Source organism: Lactuca sativa, chromosome 8 (assembly GCF_002870075.4).
Source record: "Lactuca sativa cultivar Salinas chromosome 8, Lsat_Salinas_v11, whole genome shotgun sequence".
Taxonomy (NCBI): domain Eukaryota; kingdom Viridiplantae; phylum Streptophyta; class Magnoliopsida; order Asterales; family Asteraceae; genus Lactuca; species Lactuca sativa.
In genome coordinates, this window is record NC_056630.2 from 161,196,170 (window position 1) to 161,218,607 (window position 22,438).

The 22,438-nt window shown below is 35.6% G+C and overlaps 3 protein-coding genes across 3 annotated transcripts; all 3 read left to right on the top strand.

Annotated features, from left to right (window-relative positions):
• The first annotated feature begins 10,602 nt into the window (after positions 1-10,602).
• Positions 10,603-14,344, top strand: LOC111877412 (probable envelope ADP,ATP carrier protein, chloroplastic). Its single transcript, XM_023873938.2, has 10 exons — positions 10,603-11,050; positions 11,386-11,442; positions 11,942-12,004; positions 12,133-12,189; positions 12,310-12,393; positions 12,482-12,550; positions 12,657-12,769; positions 12,997-13,166; positions 13,757-13,835; positions 14,056-14,344. Exons 1-10 carry the CDS (start codon positions 10,706-10,708, stop codon positions 14,177-14,179), a joined length of 1,161 nt encoding a protein of 386 aa, XP_023729706.1. The 5' UTR covers positions 10,603-10,705; the 3' UTR covers positions 14,180-14,344.
• Positions 14,345-14,595: 251 nt separating this feature from the next.
• Positions 14,596-18,667, top strand: LOC111877414 (protein root UVB sensitive 5). Its single transcript, XM_052765976.1, has 15 exons — positions 14,596-14,883; positions 15,207-15,260; positions 15,393-15,526; positions 15,611-15,715; positions 16,021-16,075; positions 16,182-16,228; positions 16,311-16,389; positions 16,494-16,566; positions 16,695-16,784; positions 16,854-16,913; positions 17,038-17,151; positions 17,270-17,330; positions 17,844-17,962; positions 18,095-18,190; positions 18,309-18,667. The coding sequence occupies exons 1-15, from the start codon at positions 14,738-14,740 to the stop codon at positions 18,537-18,539; spliced, it is 1,464 nt and encodes a 487-aa protein (XP_052621936.1). The 5' UTR covers positions 14,596-14,737; the 3' UTR covers positions 18,540-18,667.
• A 664-nt stretch (positions 18,668-19,331) lies between these two features.
• On the top strand, positions 19,332-22,220 carry LOC111877413 (pentatricopeptide repeat-containing protein At3g57430, chloroplastic). Its single transcript, XM_023873940.3, has one exon. It carries the CDS (start codon positions 19,441-19,443, stop codon positions 22,063-22,065), a length of 2,625 nt encoding a protein of 874 aa, XP_023729708.1. The 5' UTR covers positions 19,332-19,440; the 3' UTR covers positions 22,066-22,220.
• Positions 22,221-22,438: the final 218 nt, after the last annotated feature.

Sequence of the window (22,438 nt, forward strand, 5' to 3'; positions counted from 1 at the left end):
TAAATACACATTTTTATTTAAAATAACTTTATGAAAGATAGTAGTCTAAAATCTACGGTATATTAGCGTTCTTTCCAGAAAATCCTATATTTTCTAAATAAAAGCAGTCTTCTACCAAGACCCGATAGATTTATGTTTTAAGGAGTAATTTTCCCCAAGATACTATCATTACCAAAATACAGTTTTGACTTTGAAGGAACTATGAGAAAATCACAAGTAAAAATACTAGGGGAAAATAACATATACCTCAGCAGTAATACTGCTGACTAAAGCAAATGAAAACATAGACTCCAGGAGAGTATCGAATGAATGATACGCCTGGCTCATTCTAACACAAGGAAGCACAGACTCCAGACATTATCGAATGAACGATACAGCTAGCAAAGTCTAAAACAAGGAAATACAGACTCCAGACAGTATCGAATGAACGATACAACTAGCAAAGTCTAAAACAAGGAAATACAGACTCCAGACAGTATCGAATAAACAATACGCCCGACTCAGTCTAAAATATTCGGTAATCCTAAGTGGGTTGGTTTAAAAGTTTATAACGTGACCTAGTATATAACTAGGAAAATAGGTTAAGATGGTTTCAAAAATACCGTGATAATTCTTGTTACCTTAAAGCCATGAATTATAAGGTAAACATAAAGATACTCGTAACCATACTGATTGACAATCGAATACTTGACGACCTGCTGGCGTCGGAATGAATGTGACGTTTGTCACCCCTTGGCTTGGTCGGTCAGGACTATAGCTAGCAGTCAGGGTGTGGGAGTGTCTGTCCCGTATAGATCTATACACACAATGCCCGCTCTCCCTCCAGGAGACTCTGGTTACCAACTTGACAACAGTGGAATCTGTGTCCTGAGGATGTATCTCGTATTTCGAATTCTATTATAAGTAATGGAATAATGATATATACTCATGAATGAACTGACTCCTTTGGAATTTTCCGCACTGGAAAGAGTAAATAGAATCTCCTAACTATTCCTATAATAGTTACTAATGTTTCAGGTATATGAATGATGAATGGAAGGATGCCTTTACTACCCAGAGGCGATGAACTGACTGAGAGAGCTTTTATGTCCATATTTATATACATGATATATAACTAATATTTCAACAACCTTCAGACGGATAACCGATACCCCGAAGCCACATCCAAACGAGGAAAAGGAATCAAAGCGAGTTAGCCTTCCTAAGTCCTTTAAACATTACTTATATAACTATACATATATAGGCATGCATTTAACAAAATAAAAGCATAACATAAACTTGGGTAAAACTTTTGGAAAACTTTATAAGCAAGAATTTATGACTCGATATTAGTTTATAAAACAAGCTTTTGAAAACGATTTGATAAAATAGTTTAAGTGAAGAAAACCTTTGGAAAACCTTTAACAAGAAATTACGACTTGATGTCTCTTTAGTAAACAAGCTTTGAAAACTTTGGATAACCTTTTAATAATCTAAAAAGGGATATTTATACTTTAACAAGATTCGAAAACATGATTTGGAAATCTTAAGCTGGATAAAGCAGTTTAACATGCAAAAATCTATTTTGCTATACAATTATTAATCACATGTGATTTATCTAATAACTGTACAATTCAACTTGTATTCCCCCCTATAAAAGCAGTTAAAATCATTTAAAAGGTTGTTTTAGGGGTATGAACTCACCTGTAGCGAGTGGATCGGATGGAAGTGTCGGTTGAGTGCTTGGTGTCAAGTGAAGACTTGAACACACTTAATGACCCTAGTAACATATGAAGACATATGTTTACATATAATTAGTGATTATAACACTAATTAAACACGTATAAACATCCTAATGCGAAGAAAACACTTTGGTCAAGTGCTAGGAGGCTATTGCGTTGCAATAAAGGAGTGTATGGCTTTATACGGAAATGTATGATCAAATGACCATGTTTGTTGGAGTTTACGGCCCATGGGAGTTTACTCCTGGCCGTAAACTCTTAATTGGGTCTCCAAACAAGTCTTTAAACTACTATATCTTAAGTGGTTAAGTGCTCCAAGGCCTAAACAAGAGATTAGGTGAGTTTAAGGTCCATAAATGGTCTTGTGTGGAGTTTACGGCATGGGGACCACTACCCCATGAGTTTACGGCCGTAAACTCATGACAAGAAGTGCCAAATCGTTGATCAAGTCCCTAACTCATTGAGGTATAATTCTAGGTTAATGTCCAAGGCTAGGTGAGGTGATTAGGGCACATTTTGCACCATTTGAGGGAGTTTATGGACTAAGAAGATCATGGGCTGTAAACTCTCACTCAACCCTCCAAAACCTAATGTTTAAGGTCCCTAACACTTCAAGGGTATGATCCAAGCTAGTCTCTAAGCACAAGGAAGGAGTTAGGGGCATTTTGGCACCCTTTTTAAGGGTTTACGGCCTAAGAAGTTCTTGGGTCGTAAACACCTTGTTCATGACATTTTTGGGTGATTTCAATGATATATGGACATGTAATAAGCTTTAATACACTCTAGGGTAGAAGAACTTACAGTTTGGGGACGAAAACTTGAAGATTTTTAGGAGAAATCGGGTCTTGAAGAGAGAGGGTAGAGAGAGTGTGGAAAGAGTGTAAATGAGGTTCACTCAACCCTTATATAGGGTGAGTTTACTGCCCCGGAGTTTACCGCCCGAAAACTCCATCTTATGAGGTTTATGACATGATTTTTGGTGTTAGGGCTTTAGTGGTTACTTTCTAAGACTTGATCGTTAAGTGTGAAAAGCTAGGAATACTAAAACGGATTTTAAATTTGCTAAAAGACGGCGGAAATGAATTTAACTTCCAAATAAAGTGTTTGACTGTAGAAATTATATATATGAAATATCCGGGTTGTCACACAAGGCCATAACTCTATGGGACCTTCCGGTCCATGTGTCTCAGGGGAGTTCCGTCCCAACCCTGGTAGACCTTTCGGTCCTCATCATATTGACCTTCTGATCCATACACTGTTGACCTTTAGGTCCATATCATAATGACCTTCCGGTCCATACTATACTCGTAACATAACATAGCACACACATATCATATAACAGCATATATCACATTCTACTCATAGCACATAAGACCTTCCGGTCACACATATCTACCACTCTAGGTAAAGTATAGTGAGAAGACTCACCTCGTCTGATGTCTAGTAACTCACATACTCAAAATCCCTGAATCTCGAAACAACGACCTAGCCTCGCCTAATCACACAAGGTAATTATTCAAATCAATAGCGGCTCTCAAGGCTAGACTAAATCCCTTTCTACAATCCCACAGAAGGGTAATAGACCATTTTACCCCTCCTTGACCCAAAAGTCCAAATGTTGACTAAAACCCTAAAAGTCAACGAAAGTCAACAGGGGGCAGTACGCGGCGCGTACCAGTCCTTGTATGCGGGGCGTACTCTGGCGATCCAGAATCGGGGTCTCAGACCCTTACACGACGCGTACTGAGATTTATGCCCAACGTAAGTCTCAGTTCCATGCATTCAAGGATTTTGGTCTTAAACGGTTAAGACATAAACTCAAACTCTAGATCTGACTTCTCTAAGGTCACTTAATCCATAAAGTTTAAAACTTTAAGCCTTTTCATGGCTGTAAAGGTCACCAATCACTCCAAACACCTTTCCTCTTTCCTCATTAAGCCAATATCTCATGCATGACTTAATATTCACGTCCAAGATTGGATTTTTATGAACCTACAACTCATATTACTCTGAAATATGGCAGATCTAAGCTTATGGAGACCATTTGCTCATAAAGTCTCCACCTTGGGACCAAAAACCCTAAAAATTAGTCCATAAAGCACAAAACAAAAATAACAAGGAAAACTTTGAGCTTTTTACCTCTAAAAGAAGCTCCAACCTCTGTAGAACTCAGATATACTCTTGTCCACCAACTTCTAGCTCCTATAATGGCCTCCTCTTCTCCTTCGCCACCTTGAAATGGCACTTTCAAGCTTAAGAACACACACACAAGCTTATAATGGGTTTTTGCTCTCTTAGGGTTTCACTCACTGAAGTATGGTGGCTGGGGAAAAGGCCTTATCATTCCTTTTATAGTGCACAAGCCACAATTTAGGGTTTACATCTGGGCCGGTTACGCCCGGCGTAACCTTGGGTACGCCCAGCGTACCCAATCGGGTCCGCGTCCATTGTAAGCGCATGAGTAAGCGCAACGTACTCTTCAGTATGCCCAACGTACTTATTTTCCATAACTTTCTTTTAAGGGCTAAACTTGACAACTTGGAAAAGAAGAAGGGTTTAATAGATGTACCTGAATTTCGGGATGTTACACATCTTCCTTTTCAAACCGAAAAAGCCCCCAAGGTGAGCTTCATACCCTTATTTTCGAGCTTTTCTTTCTTTTGGGGGAGGATACAAGTCAAAGTCTTGTGTAAATCCTTGTATATTTGCTTGTATGTGCATGTGTTGTATGATATGTATGTTAAATGTTGTGAAATTCATGCTAAGTATCCATGAACTCGAGATTTTGGGTTGAATCTCAAGTTATTGGACTTAGTTAACTTGTTATGTGTTAAACATGAAGAATAGTTTCTAAATGAAATATGTTTCACTTGAAGCATGGTAAATATCACAAGGTTTAGTCCAAGTATATGTTTAAATATATTTTTTGGCATGAAAACATGAAAAATGATAAAATATTGAAGTTTCACTAAAAATTGGACTATTTTCGGCCATAAAAGTAACAATGGGCCATTTTTGGGCATTTTAATAAAAATGGGCCGAAAATGGATTATTTAGCAAACTTGGGCCATTTTTGAACACTTTTGTAAAAATGGGCCTTAAATGAGTATTTTACTAAAAAAAATAGGCCATATTCGACAATTTTGGCATTATTGGGCCATTTCGACATTTATGATAATAATGGGCCATTATTGACATTGTGGATAATATTAGGCTATTTATGAACATTTTAGTAAAATTTGAGCCTCTTATAACAATTTGGGTAAAAATTGGGCTTTATGCAACAATTCCATTTTAATTGGGCCTTTCATGACAAATTTTATGTTAAATGAGCCTTTAATGACAAATTTGGTAGCAATGGACTATTTTTGACAATAATAGTAAAGGCGTGTTATTTTGCCACTTTCGGTAACAATGATTATATTTTTATCACCTATGGGTTGTAGACGAAAATATACACTCGTAACATTATTTATAATGTTAAATAATGAAACTCAATATTCGCATAAATTTCGTTAAGGCTCTTGCGAGGCACTCATTCACTCGTATCTACCTAGTATACATAGAAAATCTTGTAGTTATAACCAAAGTCTCCTGGAGGGAGAGCGGGATATTGTGTATAGATCAATATGAGGTTAACACCCCACACCTGAGCTGCTCGCTACAACTAGATAGACCAGTCTAGGGTGACAATTATTTTTAGAAACCGACGCCTGAAGAATGTTAAGACAAGTGCTCTCGTCATATTAGTATGGTTGTAACGAATCACATAGAGAATAACAATGCTATATTAAAATTTACGCAATACATATACTCTACTCATGTTACAAAGTATGAAACTATTCATCAACTATTTTACATCTAATTTCACCACTCGGGTCTTAGGATTTAAGACCACATTTTTTCATATAAAAGAAAAGACAAGATTTTCTGGGAATCACTCTTTATACATTTTCAAACAAGATAAACAAAGAATACACATGCAATTATACATGATTTGATACGAGACTTACAAACTATTATTACAAGGAAATATTGGATTTTTTTGAAGATTTACAAACTACTACAAAGTTTTCATACAAACATGCTTATGAACTCACCAACATTCTATGTTGACGCTTTTCAAAACGACTTGTATTCTCACGAACTCACTAAGCAGGTTGGCAGCTATGGAATTTTGGATATTTGATGTATTTTTGATTTTATCATACATTATGTTATTTTGGATGTAATTCGTAAATAAACACAATGATGTAAACTATGTATGTTGATATCGTAATGTATGTTGATGGTGGTTGTTATGTTTCATTCATATTCAATTGTTATGATATTTCAAGATCAAGTCACCTACCCCCGGACGTTTCTGCCGTCCCGGTTCGGGGGTGTGACATATGAACACATGCGATAATCACAAAGACAGTAGCATACAATACAGTCATCGGGTCCCACCCGGCATCGGGCCTTGCCCAGTAAGCATACATCCGCATAACACATGTAAAATTCACACAAAAATCTAACATCCTAACCTAATAAACCATGGGTTGACATTGGTGCCTTCGAACCACTAAACACAGTGTGAAAAATCACATCTAATTGCTGAATCACATAGATAAATCTCTGCCTACTGGCCTGGAAAATCCCCGCGCTATCATCATAAAATAACATTTAATTAATACTGGGTATCGGCCCATAATACCTAGCCTAAGCCCAGGGTAAAATATCATTTTACCCTTTCCTCACTTAGCCAAATTACAAAGCCTAGACCAAAAGTAACAAAAGCCCAATATGGCCCAATTCCCAAATTGGGTCCAAAAACCGCAATGGGCCTAATCCAAGAAGACCTAATTTCCTAAAAGGTACCAAAATACCCATCGGTCAACTCTGGTCAAAATTTTGGTCAAAGGTCAAAGGTCAAAAAGCCAACAAGCCAAAGAAGTCCATATAGACTGAGTACGCCTTGCGTACTCAGTTGGTACGCTCAACGTACTTTAGATCTTGACCAGCCCACGGGGGTGTTGACCTAGTACGCGCTGCGTACCAAGAGGTTCGCCCCACGTACGATGCATGCACTTAATCCATCTAGAAAAGGTCTTAAACCTTTAAGCCAACATGCCCAATGCTCAAAACTAGTTCCAAATCATGCCTTAGTCTATAAAGTCATTAACTTTGAGCTTTTGCATGGCTTAATGGGTCCCAAATCCAAGCCCTAACTTCACAACTTCAAAAAAAAGATCTAAATACTCACGCATGGGTTGATATCAACCATAAAGATTACATTTTTATGCATTTGAGACACCTAAAACGTCCAGATCTAGTGACCAAACTTTTGGAGCAATCTCATTCTCATCAGGACAACCCAAAGAGACCAAAATATGCAATAAATTACTCCAAACTAGATCTACCCAAGGAGATGTCAAGGCAAGAGCTTTTTACCTGCAATAGGTTGCAAAAGAGGTGTAGATTCTGGATCTCCAAGCTCCACTCTAAGTGATGATTCTTCAACAACTCTTTATCACTTCAAATTGCACAAGAACACACCAAGATTCGTCACAAGAGCTCAAGAACTCAAAGATGGTGGCTAGGGGTTGAGATTAGGGTTTAGGAGGTATGGAGGCTGATAAGAGGTAAGACCCCATGAACATAATGAGCTTAAATAAGGGTAAGACCCTAAAAATTAGGGTTTCAAGATAAAGGGAGTACGCCTTGCGTACTCAAATGCCACCCGCAATTAATTACTCAATGAGTACGCCCCGCGTACTAGCCAAAGGTCCTAAACACTTCAACATCAATAAGCCATAACTCCTTCATTCTAAGTCCATTTTCATCATTCTTTATATCAATGGAAAAGGTAACGAGAAGCTCTAAACTTTTATCAATTCATCCTCGCCTTAAGACCTTCCAAACAAAAACCTAAAATTCATAAAGTCCCGAATTGGCAATTTACGGTTACACCATTAGGCTTCGAAACACAATCGAACTCTCGGGTCACCTAATATATAATTCCCACACCCAAAAAGGGTCCAATTCTTTCTTTCCCCAAGGCCCGAAGCCTTATGACAACTGATATTCGGGTCATAACTCCAAATTATGAAACAATTTGAAATAAGGAGTTACAACTCTCTGCCACTTTAATTAGATCCCGTCATCAAAATCACTCCTTACCAACCTCCTAGAAACCAACGCTTTGAATAAAACCTTATAGTGCTGAACAAATCACCGATCCCATAATTGTCGATCCAATACGTTACTTCTATAATTCTGAAGCCCTAAAAATTGCCTGAACTCCACACAGGTAGAACCATTCCGAAACACAATCATAGGGGTCTCCTTCTACCATCAGAACTAAAAACATCCTTTTGACCAGGGATGAACAATTTTTTCCAAATCCCGATCTCGTACCGGTACCGTACTGGAATCAGTACCGAATTTAAAAATATGGGACGGTACTTGGTACTCAAAATATATGAAATTCGGGAATCGGTACTACCGGTACCGGTACTAGTACCGAAAACTGGTACCATTCCCGGTACCGGTACCGGTGATTTTAATTCGGTTCGGGACTTGGGATTGATTTTTGACCAAATTCGGTATTTGGGAAATCGGGAATGGTACGGGTCGGTACCGGTTCCGTCCCACGCTCATCCCTACTTTTAACCCTGAACCTTCCAACTGATAACCCAACATACAGATTCATTAATCTATAACTTGTTGAAGTAAAGATATTGCATAAACACACTAATGACTCCCAACGCGAGTTTTGACCAAAAGCCAACTCAGTACATAACTCATAACCTGAGATCCAAGGATTTACACTTGCATTTCACCCGGAATCTTCTGATTCACGACATCCATTTACTAAACTGGGATATAAAAATCCCCAATCCACCACCAAGACTACTAGTCTCATACCTGGTCCAACCACCAGGTTCCTGAGAGTCCAAGTCATAAGGCTACCCTAGCTTATGCACTACACTATACCACTCATTGACCACATAACCATCCCATTAAAACCATGATCCAATTCCTTGACCCAACCGGCCTCTACCAGGTCTCACCTGCATTGCCATAATCATACGGGCCTCGCCCATAGGTCTCACCTATCTATACCAGCGAACTAGCAACGCCCACATGTCTCACCCCATCGAGAGCTACATAGGCCTAACCTCGCCTCGGATCCTAATGGTCCTCCTCCCATAACAGAGAAATGCTCTCTGACCCCACTGTTCGCCTTGACGAAGGCACAATCTGATCCTCCTTTATACTCACGACCACCCCAATGATGGTCTACCTTAATCTAGTGAATGCTACGACCCCATTGCAGTCTTACAAATGGAAGGTAAATGTTCCAGGAGAAGGGTTGATCATTCATACATAAGAAATTGATCTTTTACTATTCTCTGTCCCTCAAAAACACAAAACATCAAGGTATTCTGTGTTTTATGATTTAGATTAGGCTTGTGATGCAAATCAGATTTCTTATTATTATGCCACTTTTGAATTTGTGTAACCCTAGGCTATAAATGACGAATTACGAATTTTGGAAAGTGATATAATCACGATCCAAGTAATATCCAAGTATTATTGTTATTCTGAAATCCTTATTTCCAACATATAATTGGTAAATGATATTTATCGATGTATTGTGTCTTTGTTAAAATACGTCATGTGTATGGAATGATGATATCTTTTTGTTTCTCGTGGTGTTTGCAATTGACTATGAAGTATAGTACGGGAAACAGGAGTCATCATATATATATATATATATATATATATATATATATATATATATATATATATATATATATATATATATGGGGATAGAGAATATACATTACAGCCCCACCTAAGCTTAGGTACTAAACCTCTAAAATATATCGTTTTAACTAGCTAAATATACCCGGTTTGGTTTCACTTGGTACATATATTATCCTCCATAACATTTCTTTCTTTCATTATCGTTTTACAACTCCGTTTTCTTTCCTCCATTATCGTTTATTACTTCACCCAAGTGAACATTAGTAAACCCTAAACCTAAACCCTAAACCCTAAACCCTAAACCCTAAACCTAAACCCTAAACCCTAAACCATAAGCCTAAACCATAAACCCTAAACCCTAAACCCTAAACCTAAACCCTAAACCCTAAACCCTAAACCCTAAACTCTAAGCCCTATTGTGTCGATCTTGAATTTACATCTTGAAGTATTAATCGTGAATCCATTAACCGTAATCTTTATATAGTAAAACAATGTATTTTCAAGAGGTTTAATACCTAAGCTTAGGTGGGGCTGTAATGTATATTCATTTTTCCATATATATATATATATATATATATATATATATATATATATATATATATATATATATATAAAGAGAGAGAGCCCTCTAATTTTAGATTTGTATAAAATATAATTAAACAGAAGGAATCGATAAAATAATAAGAGTAATGAAGTCATTTTATGAGAACCAAGACCCACAAGAAAATAAAACAAAAGCAAGAAATTCAAAAGGTGGGCTAAAGTTGTCATTCCACTATATCTCGGATGGTACGGTATGTAATTTACTCTTAATATTATAAATAATCGATAAAAAACATTATAGAAAAGCCAAAAGGTAGAAAAGATTAATAATTAAAAAGTCATTATTGGGGTGCAAATATCGTTTTATAATGTTGTAACTTATAATGTAAAACGTTGTAAATATGTAAGTTATGAATAATTAAAGTAGCAACATAATAGAACCAAGGATACTTTTTGTAATAAAATGAAAATTTATACTCAATTTGTAACTTTTACTATACTATAGGGATCATTATTGTAGTTTAATCTATATTTTTTTGAATGTTTATATAAAGTACAAGAAGCAAAACAACAGTATATAGTCCTAACATTTACATTTCTCTGGGTTTTACCTCATCTTCATCCCACCAACTAAAATTCCATTGTTGATTCTGTTTTCAAGATTCAAATTCACTCTTAAAACCCAAATGATTCCCAGAAACAACCAACCGACATTAATTTGGAAGGACATTCCGGGCCTTGAACCCCTAAAACACGAAGAAAATGACCTCCTGCGGCGTAGATGCGGTGGTAGTGGTGGCCCTGTTCGTTCATTTGGCATTGATTGTTTCGCTTCCGTTTCAATGACAGAGAAGAATAGAGTTGCAGCAACGATTGAATTCACACCCAAGGCACCGCAGCTCATGAAACACCCGCTTGCTATTGTGGCTTTGGTGCCTAAAGAAGCTGCCGTGTTCGCCGCCGGTGCAGTCGCCGGTGCCGCCGCGAAGACCGTTACTGCACCCCTTGACCGGATTAAACTCATCATGCAGGTGAAGTATTGCACCTGATTTCGAAATTTTGTTCGTTTACTTTACAATTTGAACAATAAGCATCGATCAATTCCAGTTTCTGTTAGCTACCTACTACTCATTAATGTTTTCCGTGATCCGATTTGACATGTTTCGTGAACAATAAATAACTAGGTCTATCAATCTCTTTTTCTTCTTGAATTCTGAAAATAAAAAACCCAATTTTCAAAAAACAGATATGGGTATTCCATTAAAAGATGTTCATGTTAACTTGATTTCTGATAAATTCCATTAAAAAGCTCCTATTTAATCTTTACACCTCCATTTTCTTGTCTTAATAAGTATTCTTTCTGCAGACTCATGGGCTGAGAGCTGGGCAAGAAACTGCAAAGAAAACAATTGGATTCGTAGAGGTATTTTATATCCATATTATCTAGGGCTAAATGCAAGAAATAGCAATGTACTATATTTAACAAATAAATGGAATTACATTGATATTTTTGCATTTAAACCTATTATTTATCCATTATTATATACAAAGTATTCATCTTAATGGTTTTCTGACATGATTTCCATGTTACTTATGTTATTATTGACTCATACTCCATTACTTGTAGAGTTAAATCTTTTGTTCCTTGTGACACATAGTTTAATGGCAATGTTTAACTTTAGTCATATGTCTAAAGTTACCCCTTCATAAGTAAAAGATTAGAGGAATATATGCAGTAAATCAATATTGAAAAGAAGATAGAAAGATAAAATAAAAGCATTATTTTGGTTAAAACTTGTTTGATAGGTTTCAATTTTCAAGAAACTTGTCAAACACAAATTTCTCCCTTTTTTTGTTTTATTATCAACTTATCTCACTTTTATTTAGTGTTAATATTTTAAATTGGTTTGCAAAATTTTCAGGCAGTTGTTTCCATAGGAAAACAAGAAGGTGTAAAAGGGTATTGGAAGGGTAACCTTGCTCAGGTGCTTTACATTATTTGAGGAAATGAAAGGAAAAACATAAAAAAGGGCAAATTTGTAAAATTTAGGACTTAATGAGAAGACACTCATATATAACTTAATTGATTCAGTTATGTCTTATAATTTTTCAGGTGCTACGTATCCTCCCCTATAGTGCAGTCCAACTATTTGCTTATGAGTCTTACAAGGTATGCAAAAACCTTTTCTGATAAAAAGGTGATTTGACCATTTTGCCCTTGTAAAAACAAGGGCAAGATTTTTATTTTTTTAATGATTATTACATTATAAATTGATGTTGAGTTTTGCAGAAACTTTATAGGGGGAAAGATGGTGAGCTTTCTGTTATTGGGAGATTAGCTGCAGGTGCTTCTGCTGGAATGACTTCCACTTTTGTAAGATTTCTCTCTCTTTTTTCATTTTTTATTTTTATTTTTATTTATTTATTGTTTTAAATTAAAATTCCTTAATATGTTTTTTTAGGTGACATATCCATTAGATGTCCTTCGATTACGAATGGCAGTTGATCCTGGATATCAAACAATCACAAATGTAAGATTTATGTCTACTTATTAACGATTTATTTATTTATAAAAACATATAACCTTTTTTTTTTTATTTTTATTTTTATAAATAAATAAACCATAATTTTAATCAGGTTGTTGTAAGGATGCTAAAAGAGGAAGGAATCGGATCTTTCTACAGAGGACTTGTACCTTCTCTCATTGGAATAGCCCCTTATGTTGCAGTCAACTTTTGCGTGTTTGACTTGTGAGCTTCCTATTAAATATATTTACATTTAACCCCCTCAACTATTGGTTTTTACTGTTTTAGCCACTTAACTATTTTCTTTACTGATTAAACCATTAATCACTATAGAAAATCCATAAGAAAATGCTCTACTGTCTCCAACATATTTGATTTTGGATCCTAAACATGACTTGTTTGACCAATAGCCGAGGGTATTTTGGTAATTAACAATGAATGTATATAAATAGGGTGAAAAAGTCTTTGCCAGAAAAGTTCAGAAACAAAACTGAAGCATCACTAGTGACAGCTTTTGTAGCAGCTACTATTGCCACTGTAACTTGCTACCCTTTGGATACTATAAGAAGACAAATGCAAATGAGGGGTACTCCTTATAAAACAGTTTTGGAGGCTTTTCCAGGTAATTTCTTACTATAAATAGCAACTTACTTTCTTTTATTTATTTACAATATACACCCTTCTACTTTCATTTCTTCTTATTACATCATTTTACTTTGAAAAACTTATCCAATTATAGAAATGTCAAGACCTGTGTTTTCCGGATTAAACCTCAACTTTATTTTTGCCTGAAAAAGACCTTGTATTTTTTCATTTTTTCACGAAAAAACCTTCAAATTTGTATTTTTTCCGAAAATAACCCCTCAACCTTCTAAATGCTTCCAAATAAACCCTTAGTTTTTCTCAAAAAAACCCTCACATTTTACAATTTTTTTTGGAAAAAATGAGTAAAAAAAAATACAAGGTATTTTTCAAGCAAAAAATAAACTTGATGTTTAATTCGGAAAAAAGCACAAAATATAAGGTCTTTTATGAGATATTGTAATAAAAAAGTAAATGAAAACGCATTGATATCTTTTGCATTCAGCCTTAAAAATGTATGTTTGTTCAAATGTGAGGTATTAAATTTTTCTTTAAAACACTTGTTTCCACTAAATTTCACAAAAAAAAAAAAAAACATCATTAATTGTATAATTGGATTATTTTATGTAGGTATTATTGCTCGTGATGGTGTTGCTGGATTATATAGAGGTTTTGTGCCAAATGCATTAAAAACGTTACCAAACAGCAGGTTTACTTTTATTAACTTTTTTATCCCCTTAAAATTTAAATCCATGTCTATTTTCCTTTTTTCTTTATTAACTTTTGTCTGGATATTAGAAAAAAAAAATATGGAAGGAAAAAAGATGAGGGTAAATTTGTAAGAAAGAAACAGACATATATAGTTTATAGGATTAAGTAAAAACAAGGAAATGACCAATTTGACCTCTGGTTTTGTTTGGTTCTTGTAGCATTAGGCTCACAACCTTTGATGCTTTGAAACGGTTGATTTCAGCAAGTGAGAAAGAGTATCAAAGAATCTTGGAGGAAAATAGTAATGAACAAAAGCAAGGTTCATGTAGTTCCACAAGTTGAGTTATTTATTTGATTTGTTGTAAATCTTTTGGCCATTATAATATATATAAAAAAGTGACTCTGGCACAAAAAGCAACTTTGTGATGTGTAATGCCTCTTTCTTATTCATGTGATGTTGTAATATAACTTGTTATAAGTAATCATTATAATATGCTTTTCTCCATATATTTTAGACCTAGTATTCTTTTTCGATATTCAATGAATAATAAAAGGAATATACAAAAACCAATATATTCTAAATCTTTTAGATGAAATTTCGTAGATTTTTTCTTTGTTTTATTTTAAACCGCTAATAAAAAAAGAGACAAATGAACATATTCATAAAAAAATGAAATATTTATATATGTATTTAAATTTAAGTATATTATATAAAAATAATCGAATAGAAACGAACATAGAAATCAATTTTTAATAAATAGAGTAATAACCGATCAGGTAACCTCAACCCACCATCGAAGGTCTTGCTGCTTTGTCTCCTTCCACAAAAATGGAGAGAAGGCTCGAATCAGTTATAAACCCTAAACCCCTCTAATCATAGCTCCCATTTCCTACTACAAAATGTCATTCGCTTTGCAGCTCTCCTTCCCAAATTTCGATTTTAACACTGCCACTAGGCCGCAGAGGATTCAATTTGTATGCAACGCTTCTTCTAAGCAAACTAATTCTTCGAAACAAGAGTCTGAAGATGATACTCAACGTACAAGGTATTGCTTACACCTTCATCTCGTTACAGTTTTTCTCGTTACGTAGAAGGAAAAAAGATATGGTTCTATTCTTTGCGTTTATTTCTTCATTGTGCGATTGTACGTTAATTTGGCACAGCGTCCATTGGGTCAATGGGATTACACAGTTCATCCATTTTCAATGTGTTATGGAAACGAATTCAAGTAACAAAAGCACTTTTATCCAAATAAAAAATTTCATTGAGATTGTGCTGCATTGCTATCCAGTTCCCCTGGGGTTGAGGATCCTTCTAGATATATGTTTTCATTTCCGATTTGTAAGTTTATGTGTTTTTTGGTTGTAGTGATGAGCATAGGGTTGTTTTGGTGGAAAGATATGGGAATGGAACTTCAAAGAGGTAATTTGCATTTGCATTTCTTGAAGTATCTATGTGAAAAAATCACTCTACATTGTAGATTCCAACCAAATATGCTGTTCAAATTCCTTTTGTCTTATAATACTCTTATTTCCTGATGTTCCTATAAGTCAGGTATATACTGGATGACAAGTTTCAACTTACAACATTTCTTGAAGATGACACCAAATCTAATGGATATTCTTCAAAAGAATTGCCATGGCTTCCTGATATAGTTAAAGATTTTGTTCTTCCTGCTGGCTTCCCAGGTTTGTTCCTTTTTTCATTTTCACATCATATGGTAACTCTAACGTGTTTCTTCTCTAATTCTTTTTTTTTTTGTTCAAAATCAGGATCTGTTTCAGATGATTACTTGGAATACATGTTGTTACAGTTTCCAACCAATGTCACTGGATGGATTTGTCACACATTGGTCACTTCAAGTCTTCTAAAGGCATGTCAATCTAACTCAAGCCAGTACTTCTGATTGGGTATCAATCTAACTTGCTACCTTTTTTCTAATTCTTCTTTCTTTCTTTCTTTTCATTAGCAAACAAACATTTTGATTCCCTAATCTAATTTCCTCTACTTCTTGTTCCCCTTGTTTTTCATTTCAGTCATCTCTTTTTATTCTTTTGTAATTATCATCATCTTTTTGCTCTATGTCTAGTACTTAAGGCTGAATCATAGATTTTGTAATTATAATGCTCTTTGATTATCGTTTTTTTTTATAAAATTCTGTGCATTTATATAATACAGGCAGTTGGTTTGGACTATTCTTCTGGAACCACAGCTGCAGCTTCTGCTGCTGCCATCAGGTGATTTTCTATATAGATACTACTATAATAGTATAATTGCAAGAATTTCTTTTTAGGGTTAAAGATATGATTATATAACTTTAACATATTTACCAAAAACATGTAGATGGGTATCAAAAGATGGGATTGGTGCCATTGGGCGTTTTTTCATTGGTAGGTTTTCTTGAAAATCTCATAAATGGATAAAAAAACACCAAATTTATACATTAATCAATAACCATGATGCATTTCACAGGTGGAAGATTTGGAAATCTTTTTGATGATGATCCAAAACAATGGCGAATGTATGCAGACTTCATTGGAAGTGCTGGAAGGTGACTAATTATAGCATTGTAATTTGAATGACATTGCTATAATCAGGTAAAATTTTCAAAATAATAAGAAATTTAAAATTAATTTGTTTTAATGTGATATGCAGCATCTTTGATCTCACTACACCTCTCTATCCTGCATATTTCCTGCCACTAGCATCTCTAGGGAATCTTGCAAAGGTATGCAAATTTACAAGATTGACCGAATAACAAAAGCATTAAAAGTTAAAAAATAATATTGATTTTCTTTGCTGTGTGCTTTAAAACTTTTAGAAGTTCATTTGATTAATATTTGATAACTTGAATAGGCTGTGGCAAGAGGGCTAAAGGATCCTTCACTTCGTGTGATTCAAAATCATTTTGCTATTTCAGGCAATCTTGGGGATGTGGCAGCAAAGGTAAAAGGGTATTTTCGTCATTTTAACCAAATTATTTTTACTTTTGTGAGTGACTTAAATATTTTTCAGGAAGAAGTTTGGGAAGTATCTGCACAACTCCTTGGCCTTGGTCTTGGCATATTGGTCTTGGTATGTATGTCATTGTTTTTATTAGGTGTAAACACAATAAATAAAATACCTAACAAAGGTCGTAAAAGGGTATATTGGTCATTTTGAGAGGAAGTGATGTGACTCTATATTAACCTTATTGCAGTCTACACCAGGTGTTGTGAAATCATATCCAGTTTTAGCATCAACATGGATGACTATTCGCCTTCTTCACCTTTGGCTTCGTTACCTCTCTCTTTCAGTTCTTCAGTTTGACTCAGTCAGATAAATTATTTATTTATTTTTTAATTATTTGTGTAATTTAGGAGGATATTCAATATTGTACTCTGAATTGTTTTTTTGTAGAATTTTTGACATTAGTTTTTTTTTTTTTTCAGGTAAATCTAAAACGTGCCCGGATATTGGTTAACTTGCATGTTTCAAACTCCAAAGTTCTAGGTAAATTTTTTACCTATAATAGCAACTTACTTTAGTTTTTACTTATAATATAGGTTTTGTGTAGTAAATTTTAAAATCTGGGCCAAAAGTGTAATTTAGGATGAATTCGTAACAAAATTTTGAAATTTTGGCCAAAAGTGTAAAATTTGGGCCAAATTTGTAATAAGTTTCAAAATTTGGGCCAAAAGTGTAATTTAGGATGAATTCATAGCAAATTTTTGAAATTTTGGCCAAAAGTGTAAAATTTGGACCAAATTTGTAATATGTTTCAAAATCTGGGCCAAAAGTGTTATTTAGGATGAATTCGTAACAAAATTTTGAAATTTTGGCCAAAAGTGTAAAATTTGGACCAAATTTGTAATAAGTTTCGAAATCTGGGACAAAAGTGTAAATTTTCAAAGTTGGATGACCTGTAAACCGGGTAAAAGAGTCAAAATGAATACAATTTCCGGTTTTTGGGACTTAATCGACTAAAAATAAAAGATAAGGACTAAAAATGTATTTTGGATTTAGGATGTGAGGAATGCAATAAAATGGAGAATATCTTATCATGGGAGAAATTTTCGGTTCCACAAATTGCCTTTGGTGTGCCTTTTTCTGACATGCTTGTTGGAGAAAGATCAGGCCTCAAGGTATCACCTCATATTCTTTTCACACTCAACCTTTTAATGATGTGTCAATTATATGCCACATAGATGCCATGTCAGCAAAACCTAGGGGTTAAAGAAACATAAACTAATTCATAATTTTTTTTTTTTTGATAGGTGAAGATGCTTCTGAAACTGTATGCTAAGGAAAAATATATTCTTGTGGTGAACCAACAGCCTTTCAAGGATTTTGAGACCCTTGTCTGCTTTAAGGTATCCCACCACCACCACCATTACCACCACCACCACCGCCACTACCACCACCACCACATGTGATTAAATGTCTGATTATCTAATTTTGGTTTTTCTTGTTATGTTATAAAAATGACAGGAAGGAGCCACAAGTCTCTCGGTGCTTCGAAGTGTTTGGCAGACATATTGGCTGTATAAGAATCAAGACAAACAAAAGGATGGTTTTGATGACCTGAAAGAAAGTCTGAATGAACTTAATGATCAATTTGAGAACTTTTTACAACAATTGAGAGACGTTGGATGGGACATTGATCAAATAAACTTGAAAGTTCGTAAGGATGTTTCTATCCAAGAATTGCATGTGGATTAATCGTGTTTTGGAGTCCAAGGCTTTTTCTTTTTCTTCTTTTTTTGAACATATGAATGGATCCACTAGATACAATGTTGGATGTCAATAAGACATGTTATCAATAAAATATAGCATTTTTTTGTTTTGTAGTTTTATGAAAATTTCCATTATGTATATATATACTAGTGGTCGTTAAGGGAAGAGAACTTGTTCTAACATTTTAATGAAGTATCCAATACATTCCATGTCGGCAAAATTTAACTGATTGCTTAACGCTTAAACTGGTTAGTAGATTAAAACTCTATCCGGGTGAGATTCTTATATGTGTGAGATTCTTATATGTGAAAATACAACTTATTACGAAGAAAAAGAATATAAGATGTTTGATATGTCTTTTTATTAGGTCTAATAAGAGGCTGAGTTTGACTTAATCAGATATACTGAGATATAAACTATTTGATATCATATTTAAAAGCTTCTAACTTGCTTAGATACAAAGATACAAACTATTTGATACCAAATTTAAAAGCCTCTGATTTGGTCATGACTCCTCTAATATGCTTCTTAGATTCAAGGTGATGGGCGACTGGCTGTGACCTAGTCAAACTTTGATTAATCAAATCTGAATGAATCAACAACTATCAAACAACATTTAGTGTATAGGAAAAAAAATTAAATGACATATATATTAAACAAATGAAAAAATTATGCTATTTGATCATGATAATAGTGATGTATTTTTGGAAGGCTTATTTTTAACATAAAACTTATTATTTTTCGTGAAAGTTCTAATTATTTTTATCAAGATGTTGTGGACTTGTGCAAGTGTGGATGAGATTTTTCTGGTAAGGATCAAATTTCCCTCCATCTCCTTCCTCTCTTCTTGGGAAAAGGAAGAGAGGAGCTTTGAATTTAACCACCAATGTCCGCATTTACAATCTCCCTCCCTTTTCAAACTCCCCACCAACAACAAAACCCCATCAACAAAAACCACAGCTTTCGCTCCCCTCCTAAACCCCCTTCATCAAATCAAAAACCCACATCAGATTCACGCTCATATTCCTCATGGATCGAACAACTTCGATCCCACACCCGTTCAGGCAACTTCCACGAAGCCATCTCCGTCTACATCGACATGACCACCGCCGGTCTCCGCCCCAACAACTTCGCTTTCCCGGCTGTTTTAAAAGCAGTTACAGAGATTCAGGACTTCAATTTGGGTGAACAGGTTCATGGTGTTGTTGTTAAACTTGGGTACGATGCATCTTCAGTGACTGTTGCGAATACGCTCTTGAATATGTACGGGAAATGTGGGGGTTTAAACGATGTCGTCAAGGTGTTCGACAAAATTACTGAAAGAGATAAAGTGTCATGGAACACTTTTATAGCTTCGTTATGTAGGTTAGAAGAATGGGAGCTTGCTTTGGATATGTTTAGGCGAATGCAATTTGATGATAAAGTGGAACCCAATTCATTTACCTTGGTCAGCATGTCGCTTGCTTGTTCAAATCTTGAAAATCGCCATGGTGTCATGCTTGGGAAGCAAGTTCATGCTTACAGTTTAAAAATCGGGGACACCATGAGTTTTACAAACAATTCTTTGATGTCTATGTACGCAAAACTAGGAAGAATTCAAGATTCAGTTTCGCTATTTGAGATGTTTCCTGGAAAAAATATAATTTCTTGGAACACCATGATAAGCTCACTCTCACAACAAGATCGATTTCAGGAAGCCATGGCTGTCTTCAAGCTCATGATTCTTGAAGAAATGAAGCCCGATGGAGTCACAATTTCAAGTGTTCTTCCTGCTTGTTCTCATTTGGAGTTATTACATCATGGGAAACAAATTCATGCTTATGCAATAAGAAACAATAATTTGATTGAAAACTCATACGTTTCTAGTGCTTTAATCGACATGTACTGCAATTGCAGAGAAATTACAATCGCCCGTAAAGTTTTCGATCGTCTCGTAAACCGGAGCCTTGCAAATTGGAACGCGATGCTTGCGGGTTACACACAGAACGGATTTTACGATTCTGCCCTTGTTCTTTTCTTCAAAATGATGGAGTTTTCTGGGCTTTCTGCTAACCCTACAACAATGGCGAGTGTAATTCCTGCTTCTGTCCACTGTGAATCTTTTCATGACAAAGAAGGCATGCATGGGTTCATCGTCAAAATGGGGTTTTCAAAAGACGGGTATGTGCAAAACGCGCTAATCGACTTGTATTCCCGAATTGGGAAAATCGACATTTCAAGAAACATTTTTGATAGATTGGAGATTAAAGATACGGTTTCTTGGAATACAATGATTACAGGATACGTCGTTTGTGGATTCCATGAACACGCGTTAGATTTGCTGCATAAAATGAATCAAAGAGATGAAACCCACGAGCAAAACCTTGAAAAGGTAACATGTAAGCCTAATTTAATAACCCTAATGACTGTTCTTCCAGGTTGTGCAGCCTTGGCTGCCTTAGCAAAAGGTAAAGAAATCCATTCTTACGCAATTAGAAATCTTTTGGCCACGGATGTGGCAGTTGGAAGTGCCCTAACTGATATGTATGCAAAATGCGGGTGTTTAAACTTCGCCCGCAACGTGTTCAATGAAATGCCTGTGAGAAACGTGATCACATGGAATGTAATGTTCATGGCGTATGGTATGCACGGGAAAGGAGATGTCGCCATGTCACTTTTCAACCACATGGTGGCTGAAATCAACCCTAACGAAGTTACCTTCATTTCACTATTCGCAGCATGTAGCCATTCGGGCATGGTGGATGAAGGTCTAGAATTGTTCCATAAAATGAAAGACAAATACGGGGTTGACCCAACCGAAGATCATTACGGGTGTGTGGTTGACTTGCTAGGTCGAGCCGGGCGGCTAGCCGAAGCACACGAGCTGATAACCAAAATGCCACCACGGTTCAAGAAACTTGGTGCATGGAGTAGCCTACTTGGTGCTTGTTGGATTCACCAAAATGTGGACCTAGGGGAGATCGCGGCTCGAAATCTACTGGAATTCGAGCCGGATGTCGCCAGCCACTACGTGTTACTATCAAATATCTACTCGTCCGCAGGGTTTTGGAAAAAAGCAACCGAAGTACGAAAAACAATGATTAAAAACGGGGTTAAGAAAGAACCGGGGTGCAGTTGGATTGAGTTTGATGATGAAGTGCATAAATTTATGGCGGGGGATTTTTCACACCCGCAAAGTGAGAAAATTCATGGATTTCTTGAAAAGTTATTGGAGAGATTGAAACAAGAAGGGTATGTGCCCGATACTTCGTGTGTTCTTCATGATGTGAACGAAGATGAAAAGGAGAGTTTGCTTTGTGGACATAGTGAGAGGTTGGCTATAGCATTTGGGTTGATTAATATGCCACCGGGTGTCACGATTCGAGTTGCGAAAAATCTTAGGGTTTGTAATGATTGCCATTCAGCGATTAAGTTTATTTCGAAGGTTGTTGGGAGGGAGATTGTTGTGAGGGATGTTCGAAGGTTTCATTGTTTTAAAGATGGGAATTGTTCGTGTGGTGATTATTGGTGAGACTAGTATTAGGGCAACTTGTAAGGAAATAGCAATGCATTTTACTTTATTTTTTATATGGGGAATTTATTTTGTATTTGATCTGTAACGTCCCAAAATTCAAGTCTAAACATTTCATTTTTAATTAAATTGTTCATAAAACATTCACTAGAAAATATTGAATCAACACGTCATCTCATAAAATCAAGGATCATGTTTCAAACCCACAACATAAGCAAATAACATATCATAGTACAATCCCAGAAAACACCGTGCGGAAAATCAAATGTGTGTGTGATGCCATGCTACGCCGCCGGCTCCTTCCCCTTAGATGAAGAGGTACCTGAAACCAAAAACTGAAACCGTAAGCACAAAGCTTAGTGAGTTCCCTCAT

Coding starts and splice junctions, on each gene's coding strand:
- LOC111877414 (XM_052765976.1), top strand. CDS start 14,738: ATGTCATTCGCTTTGCAGCTCTCCTTCCCAAATTTCGATTTTAACACT. Junction 15,716..16,020: donor TTCAAGTCTTCTAAAGGCAT/GTCAATCTAACT, acceptor TAATACAGGCAG/TTGGTTTGGACTATTCTTCT. Junction 17,331..17,843: donor TTCAAACTCCAAAGTTCTAG/GTAAATTTTTTA, acceptor TTTTGGATTTAG/GATGTGAGGAATGCAATAAA.
- LOC111877413 (XM_023873940.3), top strand. CDS start 19,441: ATGTCCGCATTTACAATCTCCCTCCCTTTTCAAACTCCCCACCAACAA.
- LOC111877412 (XM_023873938.2), top strand. CDS start 10,706: ATGATTCCCAGAAACAACCAACCGACATTAATTTGGAAGGACATTCCG. Junction 12,190..12,309: donor TTGCTTATGAGTCTTACAAG/GTATGCAAAAAC, acceptor TGAGTTTTGCAG/AAACTTTATAGGGGGAAAGA. Junction 12,551..12,656: donor GATATCAAACAATCACAAAT/GTAAGATTTATG, acceptor AATTTTAATCAG/GTTGTTGTAAGGATGCTAAA.